General features: G+C 43.0%; 1 protein-coding gene and 1 long non-coding RNA gene across 3 annotated transcripts in view; one reads left to right on the forward strand and one right to left on the reverse strand.

Annotated features, from left to right (window-relative positions):
- The window catches only part of ARHGAP39 (Rho GTPase activating protein 39), an 855,990-nt gene that overhangs the window by 286,236 nt on the left and 550,089 nt on the right, over window positions 1–19,665 (forward strand). For both annotated transcript variants that reach the window (XM_085604662.1, XM_085604663.1), the window contains exon 2: window positions 12,214–12,648. In XM_085604662.1, the coding sequence (XP_085460788.1) occupies window positions 12,214–12,648 (435 nt within the window). The remainder of the gene's footprint in view (window positions 1–12,213; window positions 12,649–19,665) is intronic.
- LOC146830431 (uncharacterized) lies at window positions 15,598–17,976 on the reverse strand. The gene is made up of 3 exons (XR_014961425.1): window positions 17,810–17,976; window positions 16,324–16,418; window positions 15,598–15,923 (listed from the first exon to the last, which is right to left on the reverse strand). It is a non-coding gene; the product is annotated as an uncharacterized LOC146830431 (long non-coding RNA).

The raw sequence follows: 19,665 nt of genomic DNA on the forward strand, positions 1-19,665 counted from the left end.
TTCCAGCCAGTGGTGTAGACCCAACCCTGAGTGTTCAGTTAGCGAGAGGGCACTTTCGCAAGGGTGACGCCCCCATCCCATCTCCTCTTGCTCACTTCAAAGCGAGGGATGAGTGTTCAGTTAGCGAGAGGGCACTTTCGCAAGGGCGACGCCCCCATCCCATCTCCTCCTGCTCACTTCAAACCAAGGAATGCCCCCGGTGGTGGTGCCACCTCCCTCGCCCTGAGCGCAGAACCTGAAGCCGACAGCCGAGCAAGCGCACGAGCCTGGGAAAAAACAAGACGTGCGGCCGCGAAGGGGAGTTGTGTGTGTGCGCGCGCGAAAGTGAACAGTGACAGAACTGAAACTGATCGCGCTCCAGATGGTGCCTCGGATGGTGAAAGCTGGCGGCTGCGCACGTGGAACCGCAAGCGCTAGGCCACCAAAAGCATGGGGTAGCACTTTGAAAACCCCACTTACTAAATGTTTCGCAGACAACGCATGCGCTGGCTCAGGCGAGACCTAAAAAGGGCCTGTGTCATTTTGTAGGTGTGAACACCACGCAGGCATGTACCTACAAAATGACATAGCCACTTTAAAAAAACGTTTAAGCTATCAATCTGAGTTGAATCCGTTACTAAGAAGAAAAAAACAAAAACAAAATGTGAGTGTGTGTTATTCCTTTTAGCGAGTGGGAGGGATCAACACAGGGACGGAAACAGCATGGGGTAAAGGGAGGTTCAGAAGTAACACAGGGGATTGACTCAAGCCAGGAGGCATTTGTGGCAGGCGGAAGCAACTCAGGCACGGGTGGAGTAAGCAACTCAGGGCACCGGTGAAAGAAGCAACTCAGGGCACCGGTGAAGGAAGCAAAACAGTGGGTGCAAGTGAGGGGAAAAGACCGAGGGAGAGCACAGTAGAGCGCTGGGGTGAGCAAGAGCCCAAAAGAGCAACGTGGAGCTGGTCTGGAGAAGAAGCACACGGGTCAGAAAGCAACATGGGGAAGTTGGGGAGAAGGACATGTGAGTGAGAGAGGGGAGCATGTTGGAGTGAAAGCTAGATGTACACAAGAGACAGCTGAAAAGTGAGCAATGGAATAACTCAAGAAATGTGTCTACGCTCCAGGGGAGGGGCAAACAAGAGAAGAGAAAGGAAAAGCCGCACAGGCTAATGAGTAAGAAGCAAGCAAATGACTGACAATAAAGCCAACCAATGGTATGCAGTGGGCAGACTGTAAGCCCACTGTGAATTAAAAATACGTCTTGCAACAGACAGCACATGCGCTGTGTAGGAGGCGAGACCTAAAACAGACATAGTAAAATGAGCATCAACAAAGCCAATAGATCTGGTCCCTGTATGTATATATGTAGGCATTTTAATTAGGAACTATTACAATTTGTTTGGGAAAAGATAAGGTTCTTTAGACTAGACCTAAAAGAAGATTTGAAATAATTTGCAAAAGGTAGGTTTGTGCAGATGAAAAGCAATGAAAAAACTATTTTTTTGTAGGGAATTTTTTTTTATGCAGGAAATTGTGACCCAAGTGAAGATTTGCAGCATCCCAAATTCACAAAGATCTCAACTTTACAGAATGTGGACAGTGAACTAATAGTGTTGGGAAGAGATTCTCCATAGGTTTAACATAGAGCCCAGATGTGAGGTGCACAGGATGGAAGTATTTGTTTTTGTAGAACGTAAGCCCTGCTGGAGATCAGCTGATGGCGTCTGGTGTGCCTGACCGTGTCACCTGGGTAGTTGTCAGGGGTCCTGGATGGAAGGCTAGGAGTCAGAAGCGCAGGGCTTAGAGGCGTGAGATAAACACAACCAAACAAGGGTCGCACAAGGCAGTGGGAGTTACGGATGAGGATTGGGGATGTCACCATCTGGGACACTGTGATCTGGATTAGCATCCTCACCCAGTCCCAGTCTCGTTGGTTAATCTCGGTGGAATAGCGAGCAGGTGTGTCCTGGACTTAAAAACAAGACCTTTTTCCGCAAGATGTACGTCGTTAGAGACATACTAATTTTCTTTCAAGTTAAGTTTGTTGATGTGATCAGCTCTCAGACAATATTTTCGTATATTTATAATACGATTGGTGAATGTATTATTTTGTTTGAGATTTGTAGAGCGCCTGGTTACTCCATGGAGTGTCCCTGCGCTATGCAATAGCACCAATCAGACTCCGGAAAGTCAGAACACAGGTGAGGCCCACTAGGTCTACTGACTGTGCCATAAGAGCCAGGTCTTGAGGTCTTTCCGCAACCTTGCCTCTGCAGGTTCGAGTCTCGGGTACAGTGGCATGGAACTCCACAGCTTGGCTGTCCGTAGTCTGAAGGAGCTGCCCCCCAGATGCAGTCTGTGCACTCTAGGAATCGCTGCCAGAGCCGCTTCACTGGATCGAAGATGTCTGGAGGGCATATAGGATTGAATCAGGGGAAAAAGGTAACTAGGACCCCTCCGATTCACTATCTTGTGCGTGAGACAGAGGGCCTAAAAGGAGACTCTGTGCCTAATGGGGAGCCAGTGTAGTTCCGCTAGACCCGGACTGATGGTATGCCATTTCGTAATGCGTAGTAGCATCCGGGCTGCTACATTCCGTACTCTCTGAAGCATTCTCAGTCTGCCTTTAGAGACCCCCAAATAGAGCACATTGCAATAGTCCAGCCCGGGCACCAAAAGAGCTTGTATTACAGGTTTTTTTTAGCTGAAACTGGTATAATCCTTAGAATCTTCAGCAGCAGCCTCAGCACCCCAAAAGAGGAGACTATCAAAAGACAGCTGTTCATCAAAAAGGATGCCAAGGTTTTTCACTTTGGGTGTAGGGATCGGCGTAGGGCCCAGAACACAAGGCCACCATGCAGCAGACCAAACTGAGGGTTCCTCCCCACCACTATGACCGTGGTCTTGTCTGCATTTAGTTTCAGACAGCTCGCCTGCATCCAAGCCGCCAGGTCAACCAGACAGGATTTAAAGTTTGCTGCCACACTGCCATCGTCTTGCGCCAGTGTGATGATTAGCTGAGTGTCGTCAGCATACAACACCATTCTCATGCCTTGGCGTTCTCATGCCTTGGCGTTCTCATGCCGTGGAGTTCGATTACGTCCGCCAGAGGACGGAGATACAAATTGAAGAGAGTAGGACTCCGTGCAGAACCCTGTGTAGGGGAATAATGTCAGAGGTGTAGGGCTTCTGAATCACCTGGAAAGAGCGTTTGTAAAGGAAATCTGCGAACCAGTCGGGAGCTCTTCCGCCTATGCCCTGTGCCCACAGCCGCTCTAGCAGCCCAGCATGCGAGAACGTATCTAACGCTGCACTTCGGTCCTGCATTTACTAAGAAGATATATTTTGGGGTTGAAATGCAGTTACAAATTGTTGTCAGCTGTGGATAATAGGCTAGTTTCTCTGAAATGCAATGTAGTGATGTGTATAGTTTTTGCGTATATTTTTCTAATGGAATGCCCTTTAGTGATGTGACAGCTGGGATATTTCTGGAATGCACTTTAACTACTTAATCACCCAGAAGACAAAGAAACTGGGGATACATTTTGATTATATCCGCTTTGTGTGCCGTGGCGATTCGTTGATCTTTATAATGTTTGTCTCTGGTAATTTGTTGGGCCGCATTCCAGTCCATCATTTTTTTTTCTTACTGTCCCACTCTAGACAGAGAACAACCATAATAGGATCAGTGCAGCTCGAACTGCCAGTCGCGACACGCAGAACGGAAACACCAGCAGCGGCAGAACGGTTTGCGGCTTGCTGGCCTCGTCAGTGAGGCGCGGCTTGAATCCTATGGTCCTGTGAGCGCCAAGAGCCACGTCCCACCTTCAAAACATGTCACCCGAAGCCCCCGTCTACTCTGAGTTAAGACAGGTCTGTTGATTGGCCACTGAATCAGATGTTGGTCCTGGGCGCCACCTTCTGTGGCCAGTGGAGGCGGGAAGTCTAGGAAGGAGAGGAGGTATTTGTATATAGACCCGCAGAGGGAAAGATCTGCCAAGTTTCCCAGGTCCATGTCTGTTGTGCTGTTCCAGTCCAGGTTCTTTTCATTCTTGGACTTGTAGTCTTGTATATTCCAATATAAATTAGGACTACAAGTCACTGAATGTGAAGGAAACCCCTTGACTGCAGCAGTAAATCACGCATGGACCTGGGACCCTTGGCAGCTATGGAGGGCCAGCATGGTGGACGACAAGAGCCCCAGGAGTCAAAGAGCCACCATGTTTTAGGAAAGGTCCCTTACAGTACAGCGGGTTAGAAACGGGTATAGGCTGATACGCCTTCCGTTACCTACTCTGGAGGCATGACAATCACTCACAGCTCAGCAACAAAGCTAAACTAACCAAGTCCCAGCCACTTCTGCAATATTTTAGGTCTAGTGGGTCCTTCCCTCAGTACGGTGCGCTCCCTCATTGAAGGCAGGGTCAGACTGGGCTATAGGGCAATGTGGCTGTGCCCTGTGCTTAATTTGAGCCTGTGGTTGCCGGTGAGGCCCGTGGCACTCATTTTTGGGGACTGCCACTTAATTTTCTTCTTCAGACATTTCCTGAGAGCAAGAGAAGGAACACAGACAAGCGGACAGAAGAAGGAAGAGAAAGATGGAAACCCCGTCCTAAAGGTAGAATGCAGGGGTGAAATAAAGGGGCCGGGAGTGTCTGATGGTGGATTAAAGAGGCCTGGTGTGAATTCAAGACCACGCAGCTTGGTATTCAGTGTGCTGACACTTCATAGCACTGGTCACTGGCGTCTGAGAAGAGCTTTGGGCACGGGCACTTATTCATTTACGAATGAAGCACTGGCACTGCCAGAAGGGCTTGTCTGGCAGATGAGTGTATGAGCAGTTTGTTGTTGCTTGTTTGTGGGCCAGTTGTTTGGTCTGCAGGGCTGGTGTTTACTTTTGATTTCTCTATTGCTACAAACATTGCCTGCAACAAGCACACATGCAGGCACGCTCCCAAACCTTGCAAAACACCAATGCAGTTTGTCTTTACAAGTTAAAAAATACATTATTTGCAGAAGTGGGCCACCTTCTTAGCTATCGGATTCGATAATGTGGGCCTTTAATTTGATGCCTGGGCCTGTTTTCTGTCGCAGTCCGACCCTGAACGAAGGACGCAAACGAGGGACTGTACTGCGGCTCTGATGTGAACTGTAGACAGCAAATACTCCGTGGATCATGTCTAGATGAAGAATGACTCATTTTTAGGCAGGTGCCTTAATCTGGAAAAACAACATCTGCAGGCCTCAAGTCACTGAATTTCTTTTGTGTGATTTCGTTTCCTCTGTTTTTTCAGATTTTGAAACTTTGTACAAAAATAACACTAGTTCGACTGACTTTTGTTCCTCATTCTCTACCTTTGTGAAGCTGTAATTTGCTGCCTCATTTCATAGGGTGCATTCTGAATAGACGGTATATGAGACAAAAGGTAGAAAAAGCGCAGCAGTGCTAATTTACTTTTGTCATTAACATCTTCTCAGTTGTTTTTTTTTTTTTTTTCTTAAGCGTGTTGGGTGGGAGTATATCATAATATTCAGAATGGCGAGTTCTAGCGAGTGCTGTCTGGTTAGCTAGCTGAAATGAGTTTGTAATGAGATACACTACTCATGATAATTTGAAGGTGGTGGATAAATTGTAAATGAAAGTTGTAACTATAACTTTAAAAAATGTTACGTTTGTGTAGTTTAAGCTTGATTAGTATAGAGAAAAAAGTTTTTTTTAACTATAGTTAATCTTAACCTTTAGTTTTTTTCATTGAACATATTTTAATATTCCTTGACGACCTGGATTTGATTTTATGCAAACTCTTATGAAATAAGCAAATTACCAAGGGCACCAAGATCTATACTGACATTTCCACATTCCAATTATACAACCTAGAACAAACTTACAGAACTAAATCCACACGAGCTAATGTTTATTTTAAAATACCACTTCTGAGAACCTGATTTACTCACTTACGCAGCCGGTTTATGATGTGCAACAGATCCCAGAACCTGGCAATTCCACGTGTTATTTTAATATCTGTGTAGCGTTTTAATATTTTCCCACGTTGGTGCTCAGATAGATGTAATGCAGGGTCTAGGTTTTGCAGAATATTTGATGATGAATCGGATAAAATGGAAACACAGTTTTGATTATTAAAGTTTGCTCTTGTAACGTTCTAATTTATTTATAAAGTTTTGTATAGCGCGAATAAGACCCAGGAGGGTATCGGAGCGCTTCACAGTTGAGGTAGGTAGAATACCAAGGTGTGACCAGAGCAAAGCATTGCAAATAGGTTCAAGATAAACGTAACCACTTGGTTCAAGACGAGAGCACGACAACAAAATGATTCAGAACATTTGAGAACCAGATAGGACAGTTCCAACAATAGAGAGGCATAGGCAACGTCCATAGTAACAGTAGTAGCCTGCCAATCCTATTAAGCAGCAGATTACACAAAAGTAACAGATAGCCTCAAACAAAGGGAGAGCGACCTTCCATAGATAGCGTACGGAGGTGTGGAATGGCCTCTTCCCACTGTTAAACCCAGAAGTGAAACTGTGAACTGGAAAGTCATATCAGAGAAGAGGGCAGTATTGAGCCAGCTGAGCCAGGACTTTATGGCAGGAATTTCAGCATTAGAATTTTTTCCGCTTCACGTTTTTGAAGGAAGCGGTGGATGGGATTCGGGGAGTTCCAGATCTTCGGGGCCATGCCCGAGAATGCTCTGTTACTCGTTTTCTTTTTGTGAAAGATTTGAGGTTTCAGGAGAAGTGAGTTTGCACTTCTAATCTATATTCTATATACATTCATCAATGGATGATCTATTTGACATTCAGATCTATATCTATGCTCGTCAAGTCCTCATCATAAGACTGGTGAGTGGACATAAGGATTTTTTATTAGTTTAATAATCCTAAAACTGAAGATAGTTTTTGGATAGGTATATATTTCTGACACTGATATTACATCAAGGAGGAAAAGGGAATGCTCCCAGCGTGCATGATTTACCTGCGGATTTTTATCAATTGTGCACCAAGTCATTTTATCTTTTTGATTGGATCGTTCCCAAATAAATGGATTGTTTTTCATTCAAAGGCAAGAGGTGATGGCGAGGAAGAGGATTCTGATAAACAGGAAATGCACAAAGAAAGCCATAGTGGTAGAATGCTTAGAACAAGTGAGTTTCCAGGCCGTGAAAGCATCTAAGAACTAGGGCTGGCTACAGAGACACGAACACCTGGGCGCCCCTTCTGGAGCTGCACTACTGGTTGATGATCTAGTTATGATTAAATTGAAAGATCCCTCCGGCCCTTTCTCCCAGTGGTTAATTTGTAAAAAGAAAAAATAAATACGTGCCGGGGCTCACGTCAGGAAGCAGCTTGCGCCAGCCCATTTCGCCTGTTTTCACTGCCTAAAACAGATCCAACTACACACCATGAAACAGGGGTGAGGATGTGGCCTAATGGCCAGAACCACCAATTTCGCCGCTGAGGAACCAGATTCAAGTCTTGGCGTCCGCTCAACATTCTGTGGTTCTGAGCAAATCATTTAATCTCTGAATGTGTCCTCGGTTTGTGCTGATGAAGAGCGCCGGTGTTGATGATTAAGTGCCAGTGCTGATCAGCGGAACCCACCGGCTCAATTTAAGCACTGCTTTTCCCTCTCATTTACGTTTGTTTCATAATTCCAAAGCTATAACTCTGTCTGTGTCCGCCCTGATGACGTGTTTCTGCATATTCAATAAAACAAGAATTCTGTTGTTTAGAATAACGTGTACCTCACTTTATTGCAAAAATGAGTTACATGGCAGCCGACCCCAGACTCATGCTTTGCTTTCTAAAAATGTCCATCAGCCCTTCAAGAAGCAGTAATCTTTTTTAATGACTGTGTTTATCATATTGTATGCATTTAAAATGTAGCTCCCTCCGTTGGTTTCTGAAAAAGCGATGCTTCCTTGGCTCTTCTACAGAGTTTTCTAGAATAAAAGGAGCGCTTGACCCACACTAGGGCAAGGCCCTGCCTGAAATCATGGCCATTGTTACTTTTTGGTCTGTGGTGCAATATTTTACAATTAAAACGCTGCTGTAGTCTGTTTTCTCACATCACTTGGGCTGTGTTGCTGTAAGTCTGTACTATACTTTGTCAGTTAGTAAACACATCATGAAGTGTAAATCCGTTTTTTGACCTCAGAGGTTACATATGCATCGTCAAATTTATTTTGACTGAAAGTTGCCAGAAAACAGGACTGTGACAAGTTGGGTGCGCATGCCTATTGTGCGGTGCAGATGGATTCCCATAGGTCATTGTGACAAGTTGGGGTGCATGCCTATTGCACGGTGCGGTGGATCCCTTGAGTTCACTGTGACAAGTTGGGGTGCATACCCATTGCATGGTGCGGTGGATCCCTTGGGGTCACTGTGACAAGTTAGGGTGCATGCCCATTGCACGGTGTGGTTGGATCCCTTGAGGTCACTGTGACAAGTTGGGGTGCATACCCATTGCACGATGCGGTGGATCCCTTGAGGTCACTGTGACAAGTTGGGGTGCATGCCCATTGCACGGTGCGGTGGATCCCTTGAGGTCACTGTGACAAGTTGGGGTGCATGCCCATTGCACGGTGCGGTGGATCCCTTGAGGTCACTGTGACAAATTGGGGTGCATGCCCATTGCACGATGTGGGTGTGGTTGGATCCCTTGAGGTTGTTGGCATTGGGCCTTGGAGACAGATTTCAGTGGAAAAAGATGGCTTCCTTCCATCTCTTAAGAGGGAGGGTACCGATTGAGACATTTTGGTATTCTCTGCTCCTCACTCAAAGTTTACTTATATTGCAAGAAAGGACAAAAAAAATTGAGCCTTGAGCATGAGCAAAACAGAAGGGAAACCAAGAAGAACATGCACGAAATACCTTTTGATGCTGGATTTTTTGTGCCCCCAATCAGACAAATCCATTTGCTTTTCTAGTCCTTCTGCTAAAATTATGAAAACATACTTTTTTTAAGTAAACAAATCATTCTTTAGTTCAGTGACTTTCAGCTGAGTATTTTCATTTGACTTGCCAACACCTTTGTTGAGCTGACCTTATGTAATGACCCAGAGGTGCACCTAGAGCCAAATTTCGGGGGGAGGGGGAGTTCGCGTCTAAGAAAAAATGTGGGGGGGGGGGGCTAATTCTTCCAGCAATAGGCAGAGTGGAGATGCAGGGGCTCTAAGAAGGGGTGAAAAAACAACAAAGCGTCATAAACAAGCAAATGGTCTTTTAAAGACCTGTAAAGTACTCTGGTGCGGCTGTGTGTGTGCCCGGGAAGCTGTCTCATTCGGGCTGACGCACACGACGGGAGTGGCTGAAGCCCTTTAAGCCCAATGGGTGTTGCGCGCCTGTAATGACCACAAAAAGAGGTTTAAGAAGCTGCATAGGGAGGCGCTGAGGCTCCGCCCACATATTGCTCTTCCTCTTTAAAAGCTTTTGATTGAGTAGATGGTGTGTGCTTCTGTTCAAAAAGAGTGCTTATGTTGTATTCGTTGTCCTTAGTGGGAAGTGTATGTACAGTACAGTAGGCCTGAGTTTTAATTTTGGTGACAAGCTAATGATCAAAGCTATCGAGCTGCTTGGTTTATTAGGAAAAGTCATAGGTCTGATCTGTTATTATGAAATGTTATGACAACGGCAGTAGGCTTAACTTATTTATTGTTAAAAGCATATGTTAAATGCAAAAGATCTTAAAAGTGTATTGTTTTACATGGAGTTGAAGCCTGTAAACAGGCATTTTTTTTTACATGGAATCTCACCGCATACCATAGTAGGCAAGGGTTTTGGTGTTCTTTCTCCCCTTCTTACATAACCTGGGGGTGCCAGATTAGCACTGTGAGAACCCTTGCTATGTCCCTGTAGGATGGGTTGCATTTTGCCAGTTGTAATTTTGCACATATTTATATTTTCATGGGCAGCTTTTAGCTGTGAGTGTATTAAATGTTCGTATAGGTCTGGAGTGACTTCAGCCACTGGTCTTCTTGAGTGTCATTCAGATTATGTTTCTACCCATGGCACCACAAAGCTTAGAGCACTGGTTAGCTCACTAGAGCCCTCTGATTGACACAAATCACATGCACACAATCGCCTGAGATGAGTTTGCTTCAATGCCAGAGACACTCACCAGACCAGTACTTTAGTTTTACACTTCGTCCTTTGTATGTCCTCTTTAATATCTCTTATTCTGCTTAGTTTTGATTTATTTATTCTTTAGTGCTGTTGGATCACTCCCTTGCTAGTCAAGTGCTGCATCCAAATTCTTCTAATCAAGGCAGCCATCTTGGAATGGGGTTGTTCATAGTATATCGTTTGTTTTATCGTTTTAAAATGTTGCCACATTTAGATTGGTATCATTGTTTAACTGTTCCAAAAAGGCCGACTCATTGCTTCCAAATAGCAGCCATGTTAAACTTTAAAAATAATGATACACCGTGTAACATACCATTCAAGAATGACCTGCTATATGGAATATTTCCTTATTTTATATGCTTTTTTAAAACGCATGTGGGTCTCCTTCCACATGTATTATTTGTAGAAGATGCTCGGTATTGTGCATGTAATTTTCCTGCTTGATGTGGTTTATTTTCTATTTAGAGTTGTTTCATACCATGAATATATTGCATTTTGTTACGTATTATTTAAGTGGTTTCTGTTTTTGGATACGGTGGTCTTCCTGTTGTTTGGCTGTAACAATTAATTGTTAACAGTTTGAGTAACTATTGGCATAAAATATCTTGTTTCAGCTGGTACTAGTCAAAAACTTGGTACAGAAGACAGACTAAAGTTACAACTAGAGAGCACTGTCTCAGTGAGTATGAGAGCGCACAGCAAGCTGAGTAATAAACGCGAGACTTTGAGTGGAAGAACATGTATTTTTCCCTGCCTTCAGTAGGAAAAAAGTAAATTCTATCTGGTACTCATGTGTCATCCAATAAAATAGTTTTAGTAATCTGACCTTCAGGGCCTGGGCTGCAGGTGAGACAGTAACTAGAGAATGCTGCTGTTACGAGTATTAGTGGGTTATGTGTTCGTAGGGTGTGTCTAATAAACACTACTTCTGAGAACTGGGAATGAGATTTACTGTGACATAAAGAAACCTTCTCTTAACTCCACCCTTGCACTGTCCTCATAATCTCTGGTGCCACACTGTCTTAGAGTTCTCTGTCCTAAGCGGTGTTTTCTTATTTTGATTTCATATATTGGTGGGGAGGGAAGATCTTTGTGTGAGGGGGGAGGATCTTTGAGTTTGGGGGAGCTCTGATTTATGGGATCCTATAACATGCAGCATATTGAAATGTAGATTTTAATGTAGAGAGAGTCAAGCACATGTGTATAATAGGATCTATACATTGGAAGCTCACAATGCAGTCATATGTAATATATAATACCCAGATGAGGGCAAATGCAGATCACAATCCGGGAATAAACAAAGCACGCCCGAGTGGGGAGCAAGTGAAGTTGGGGATGCAAAGACGCTGCAGATAATGACCACAGATGATTCATGTGCGGATGGAATGTATGGCCTGTGCATTCCATGTAGGATGCAGTGATGATGGCACCAGTCTGCAACCCAGACAGACGCTTTGAAAAAAACAGCCATTTTAGGTTTGATTTGGACATCATAACTGTCAAACTGACCTATTGCTAAGAGTATACATAGGGTGGGCTTTGGGTCCGCCCCTTTCAACCGTTGGGTTTCTTCAACTAGCTTCTTTAAGCCATTGGCTGGAGACTTTTCTGTCATGTCTTGGCTCTACATAGTGGACTAGTTATCTCTCACCTAATGGTGTTGGCTGTTTGGGATTATCCGTCCACCTCCACTTCAGTTCTTGCAGGGAACTGCATAAGACACTACTTTACCAATGCCTGCTGACACCCTCTCAAGTGGCTCGCGCTACTGTTGCATGAATGAGCACATTAAACCCAGACCTATTGGCTCTGCTGGCTCTGCAGATATAATAGCCATAGTACTCAAATGGTGGAAGTATGTTATTTAGGCATTGGTGTCAGATTTAAGGAGGTCCAACAATTGTGTCAGACTAGAAAGCATGATTTGGAGTACTTTTGCATATTAAGACGACCATGTTTCTTTCAGACAATAAATCATAGCGCAGTTATCTTAACTTTAAGCTAAAACCTGCTGCCTGTTATATAAAACTGGTCTTCTTGAGTGAGAGATACATTGCTTTAAATGTTGTTTCTTCTTTCCATATCCTCAGGCTCGAATGGGTGGAAATCATCGAGCCTCGCACCCGGGAGTGCATGTACGCCAACCTCATCACGGGGGAGTGCGTGTGGGATCCGCCCCCCGGCGTCCGGATCAAACGCACCAATGAGAACCAGTGGTGGGAGCTCTTCGACCCAAACACTTCCCGCTTCTACTACTACAATGCCAGCACCCAACGGACAGTGTGGCACCGGCCGCAGAACTGCGACATCATCCCACTGGCCAAGCTACAGACCCTGAAGCAGAACACCGAGTCGCCTCGACTGTCGACGGAGAACAGCCCCAGTCGAAACAGCAACATCAGCCGAGATGGCAGCACCCACTCATCACTGGAGCAGGAGCTGGAGAGCAGTGACAAGGCCCCCGAGCCGGTCAAGACCAACCGGCTCTCCAGCCATTACTGCATCGTCAACAACGAAGCAGACAGGTAATACACTTGCTACTAACTTATGGACGGGATATGCCTGTGTCTTGGCTGCTCTTATTTTTTTGTTCTAGAGAAAAGGTTGAGTTGGTACAGGGAGTGTGTCTTTGCAATCCCACCATCAATTGTTGAGAAGATCATCTGACCTGGTCACACGTGTGGTCAGTCCAGAGCAGGTGAAGCAGGAGTAAAAAATGTACCCCATGATAATCAGCCCCCCATAGAGCCCCTCTTTTGTGGCCGGTGAAATGATGATTTAAATCCACAATCGAGGCTTGAGAATATACAGCATGTCCCAGATTTCGCTGGCTTGTATTAAGATCATCTAATTTGCCAACATGCTGGTCCCTCTGAAAGATCAAGCGCACTGCGGGACAGTGTCTCGTTATAGAGTTGCTTGACATGAGACAGATTATGACCCAGCCCTCACGACTTATCCAAGGGACTTTGCTACTAGGGAATTTCCTAATATCCCTATAAGCCAAGGCCCTTATGCCTATCATTGAGCTTGTGATGATGAAGATGTTGATTATTATGGTTACTGGTACTCTTGTTGTTCATCATGGTATTAATCTGAAGATAAGTCATTTAAGTGCAACTAACACACTCCAAGTTGGCTTAAACACATCTGTGGCTGTTGGAGATCTTTTAGAATGTCTGCCTCCAGCAGGTATCACAGTACCATCGCCTTTAAGTCATGACATTGTACTGAGCTTCTGCTTGGAATGTTGGAGCTTAAAAGCGGTGGTTGTATGCACATGCACACAGCTTCCACTTCAATTGTTTTGTTAGGTCTCTCTGTATGTATTGGAGATTATTGTGGGGAATTATTCTTGTGTGTAGTGTGTTAAAGCACATAGTGATAGACTTCCAAAGCTTAGGACAGACACTGAAGCTATAGTGCAAGTAAAAAAGGTCAAGCAGGCCAAGTGTGGTCTGTGGTATCCTATCACATACTGGCCGGATATATAAGGTCTGCTGTCCCCAGCTCTTTTCTATATTTGCATCTTTTCAAGCTCCTAAAAGTCTCGGAATGAACACCAAATGCCCAACTTCCCACGGGCAGAAAGTCCCTTGTGGCTTTTCCACCTTTAATGATATTTCTGTTGGCTGTCTTTTCTTTAGCTGCAAAACTTCCCCATCAAGAACTTGTGTTGTCAGTGTGTTTCTTGGCTGTGGTTGTCATTTTGTAGGTCGAAGCTTACCAGACAGTGCAGCTGTCTGGTTTGCTAATGACATATTGGGGACATTCTGAAAGCTTCCCTGGGAATGCATTCCACCTGTTGCTTACCATTGGCTTTGTGGTTTATAACTCGCACGTTCTTGCTTTCTATTTGCTTGCTTTATTTGGTATAGGCTGTCCAGCTTCCCTTCCCTTGTTCAAATTCTATTTACTGTATTCTTCCACCAGTACTGAATTTCTGTTAGCAAGCCTTTAAATCTTGTTCTTATCTTGTCATATTTTCTGTGTATTCAAAGACAGAAGTCAAATGTCAGGCTTTGTCTTCCAGGGAGCTTGGTGTTTACTTTTCTTTCTCTGACTTCAAAGTGAGAGAATTTATGTGACAATCATTCTGGCTACTCAGGGTATGCTGCACAATGTCATTTTTTTCTGGCACATTTAAAATGTCTGTAAATGAACTGTGTAGATATTTCAGAACATAACGAGCACAAATGAAGCTCATTTTTTGGTGAATCTGAAGTGTGGTGGAAACAAATATTTTAATATGACCAAAACAAATCAATACCGTATGTGATGACATTTACACACAATATTGTTTGTGCACTGTATAATTGTATCAGTTAAATTGTATGTCTGTGCGAATGAAATGGTCATTTCAATTGAAGATGTGTTGTCTGTAATGGCAGGCCGCTATGTCTCCATGCATACCCGACCCCACTCCACTCTACTTTGTACCACTTCACACTACGCAACTCCACGCTGCACTCTACTCTGCACCACCCCACTCAACACCTCTCTAATCTATGCGATACACTCTACCCCACACTACTCTACCATGCACCACTGCAGTCGCCACCACTGCACCCTACACAATACACTCTAATCTACTCTGCACCATTGCACTCTACGACACTGCACTTTATGACACTGCACTCTATGCCACTTCACTCCTCTCTGGAACAATTTACTCTACATCACTCAATGTACGCCTCTCTATTCCACTCCACACCATTGCAGTCTACCCTGCACCACTTTACTCTACGCCGCTGCACTCTACACCACTGCACTCTTCACAGCTTTACTCAAAATGAATACACTGTATGACACAGCACTCTACGCTAATCTACTTTGCACCACTGCATGCCACTAAATTCTACTCTGCAACACTCTACTCCATCTACTCTACACCACTGTACGTTAGTTTACTCTGCACCACTCTGACACTGCACTGTACATTCATGCTCTCTATGCCACTCTATTCTACACCACTGTGGTATGACACTCTACTCTGCAGCACTGCACTCTGTAAATGAACTCTTCATCACTCTACTCTGCATCACTGCACTCTACTCCATGAAACTCTACCTCGCTCTATGACAATGCACTCTATACCAAAGCACTCTAGACCACTACACTCTACACCACTCTAATATTCTATGCACCACTACACTCTTCGCCACTGCACCACTGTACTCTGCACCACTGTACTCTATGCCAATGCACTCTATCCAACTGCACTATACAACACTACACTCTATCCTGCAAGACTGCACTCTCTGACACTGCACTCTCTGACACTGCACCACTCAACTCTGCACCACTCAACTCTGCACCACTCAACTCTGCACCACTCAACTCTGCACCACTCAACTCTATAATGGGTTAAAGAAATATGCTAAATACAAGAACTGTGTTATATCATCATGTCACAAATAACAACAACAGGCCTAATTCTGTGCGGGGTTGCTTGTAAGATAAACATGAACATAGCACTCAATACAATTTGTTCTGATACAGAACTATATTTTATTTGTATTCTTTAAATTATTTCTTATTTTTCTTTTTTTGCTATTTGGATATTTTCGTCATTCATTTAGTTCATGATTTCAATTCACAACCTCATATGTACATGACATATACACAGAATATATACATCACAATCAATACATTACAGTGCTGTACAAAACTCAAATATAAAACTAGGAGAGGGAGTTCCTATATTAACAGATCTTTTCAATGGCTGGCGGTCGGATTACACACGATGCGCATTTCGGCGTTTTGAGCCTTCTTCAGGGGTACCGTCTCAACTTTTCTTCTACAATAAAGTGCACAATAAATACAATAAGAACACATGTAACAACACTAAAGGCCTGAAAATTCATTGTCGATACAGTTATGAACACTTAGTGCTTCATTATTTATAATATCTGGGCCTATGTTTATGAAGGATCATCTAATGTCGCTATTTATTAATCAATAACATATTTATTACCTAAAAAGGTGAGTGCACCGTTTATATATTGTGCAAGAAAAGGATAAAGGTACTTGTAGAAAGTAGATCCAAATGTACTAAAAAATCACCCAAAGCGTTAGATCAATTAGATTGTGTTGGCTCAGAAGAGTGAAAATAATGAAAAAGGAGCAGGTACATAATAACCCAAGTGTCAAAGGGATGGAATATACAAGAACATTAAGTTTACTATCCCAAAATGTACCTGTAATTTTGGGGCAAGGTTATGATATACAATATTGGACAGGTGAAGATAGTTTTCTTTAGACAAATGGGATTTCCATGAGGATCCGATCTCTTCTAAGATGGTATTGGTGGACAAAAAGAATAAGAAAATGGAACAAATTCATTAGTTCTATCCCTTGTGTACTATTCTAAGAGAACCAATATATTGGTGACATACAATAGTGTTAGTCCATTGTATACCTAGTAGTGTGCGACTTCAAAATTTCACTCGCCGATTCTAAATTTACGGTGTCTTTCCTAATTCATACTCTATCTGAAACAATGAATTTTAACAGGTCTTTTTATTTGTGTGCTACTAGCCAGTTAATATTCTATCTCTATATAGTTAACAAAAAAATGAATGTTTTTTTGGCTCTAATACTTACAATAGTTTAATGATTATGTTCCAACGTTTTAAGGAACGTTGAAATTTAATGCTGGCTATCTTCACATCTTTGGCTTATGAACTGTGCCCCTAGACAGATGGTACATTGCTAAATCAGAACCAATTTTCAGCAAGGTATGCAAAGTGGCAATACTGTGTGCCATTGTAATCAATATATTAAATATATGCCTACCATGAGAATTTATACTGACACTTAAACGGGATTCTAGAAGGAGTCCTGGGTCTTAGTATTTTGTGTCTCACCCACACACTTTATCTAGGACAAAAGATATTATCATATGTAAATTTTCCTATACTATACCTTTCTCTGTGGCTAAAAGATAGTAATGTGTGTCTATAATTACATATGTATGATAAGATTGTATTCACTATCTTTAATATTATGGCACCATCTCAAGAAGTCACTTCATTTTCTAAGGTATAAAGTTAGACTTAAGCCTCTGCAGCCATTGCTAAAACATCGCTAATTTTGTCATCTCTCGGGAACTTCCCGACATGCCATGGGTTGTACAGTTCCTATTTATAGTTCTCAGCAAAACCACTTGGTGATAGACGCCCAGACCTACTAGAGAGTTATGTTCCGCGAGTTATATTTCAAAAACCGCGGTCAAATTATTATCGCTACTTCTACTATTATAGGGCCACTACAAAGTGTCACTTTCCTTTGCCTTGTGTAAGGATCAGACTTCTACTAAGGAATCCCTCACTCTAATGTGGATATTTTTGTTGTCATAAAAGCTCCATGACATGCCAAAGGTTGTACATTTCCTGTCTATAAAACTGGGCAAACGCTTCCCTACTCAAGTATTATCTTTTAATCTAGAGAGCGGACATTTATTTAGCCTTGTATTATGTACCGCGTGTTACAATGAAAATGACGCGATCAACTTATTTGCGCCACCTCTGCAATTATGAGGGCATTATGTGGTATCACACTCCAGTGTGCTTATGTGACTGATACTCTTCAACATGCCCCATATAGTCCTATGCTTGTCTATAATCCTAAAAGCATGCCTACTTTGTGCTTCACTTTTAATCTAATGTTTGGGTATCTACTTACTTTTGTGTCTCAAGGTGCGAGCTTCCGACCCGGTACTCTGTTCTGTGAGGAATCAGCAGAAACTGATGTATGTGCAATACGCTGCTTTTTAAGATGTCCGTGTGCCTTAATTGGATGGCGTCTGACGTCATAAAACTGCTACAATGTAGCTAAAGCCTTTCTGGTGAGGGCATAGACGACAGACTGCAACCCATGAGAACGGTGGCGGCCATCTTGCAATAGGCATTCTTACTAGTAGTTCTGGTGAAAAGAGCCTGTCATTGTAGCTAAAACCTTTCTGGCAGGGACATAAACGAAGGACTAGATATCATGAGAACAGTAGCGGCCATCTTTCAATAGGCATTCTTACTAGTAGTTATATAGAAAAAAGCTTGTCATTATATGTGGTTTGAGGATCCTTGTTTTATGGGCATGGGTGATCCTTCTTGAGTTCACCTGGATCAAGAAGAAGAGGGACATATAATATAATAATAGATATATACTTCTGATGATAGAAGAAAAGATGTCACTAACATTTTCAGAGTAATTGTTAACCGTTCTAGATGGAACCTTTCCTAGGGTCCATGTTGGTAGATGAAAAGGGACATGCGTGATATGGATCCCTGGGCAATTTATTATAGAAAAGTGGCAATAGACTTGCTATGTTTTGCCAACAATATACAAAGTTATGGATTATATTCAATTACTTGTGCCCATGGAATTTCTTGGTTTAATCCCTGTTTAAAAGTGTCCAGGGTGAAAATCCAATAAACCTCACGTTTTTCGGATGGATTCACTGCTTTGATTATTTTTGGGGCTGATGGTTTCCAAAATGAACCATTTGATGTCATTCTCAGTATGTTTTAGAGTAACAAAATGCTTCACTATTGGTGCAGACATTTTTTTTGTACGGATAGCTGAACCATGCTCAGTGAGTCGTGTATTAAAATTGCGAGATGTCTCTCCAATGTATCCCAATCCACAGGGACGGAGTAAGAGGTAAATGACATTTTTTGTTTTACAGTTTGTCATATTTTTGACCTTGACTGTCTGTCCATTCAATTGTATTTTGTCATCTTCTATTGCCGAGGGACACATTTTACACGTGCCACATCTAAAATTGCCTATCACTGGTAAATTCCCAACAATACTTCTCTGTATTGGCTCTTTTGTTTGGGGTAATCTAGATCTTACGATTAGATCCTTTAAGTTCTTGTTTTTACGGTAGGCAAGAAGGGGCTTTGAGATTTTGTCTTTCGCATCTTTATCGGCATTCGAGATGTGCCAGCTAGACGAGATGATTTGTTTTATTTGAGTATTTAGCCTGGAGTGTCATGTTACAAATACTAATGTCTCATTTTTTTGTTGTTGTTTGTTGGTGTTGGTGAGTAGGTGCTGCCTGTCATAAAACCTTGCTCGTTTATAGGAATTCTTAACCAGTTTCCGCGGATATCCTCTCGCTAGAAATTTTTTCCTCATGTCTGAAGCTCTCATATCAAAGTCAGCAATACTTGTGCAGTTTCTGCGCAAGCGCAGGAACTGTCCAAATGGGATGCTGTCCTTTTGGGACCTGGGATGGAAGCTGTCGTAGTGCAACAATGTGTTGCGCGCTGTGGGTTTAATGAACAGGTCAACAGCTAACTCACCCTCCACATGTTTAATGACGATATCCAGAAATTCTATCTGGTCATTGTTGATGGCAGAAGTAAAATGTAGATTTTTATCGCATTAATTTAACTATGCCAGAAACTCAATCAACTTGTCTTCCGTATCAGACCAAATGAAAAATATATCGTCTATGAAACGGGACCACTTCCAGACGGACTCAAAAAATGGTGCCACCTCATTGAAGATATGGGTGAATTCGAACTTGGCCA

This window comes from Triturus cristatus, chromosome 5_1 (assembly GCF_964204655.1).
Source record: "Triturus cristatus chromosome 5_1, aTriCri1.1, whole genome shotgun sequence".
NCBI classification, from domain to species: domain Eukaryota; kingdom Metazoa; phylum Chordata; class Amphibia; order Caudata; family Salamandridae; genus Triturus; species Triturus cristatus.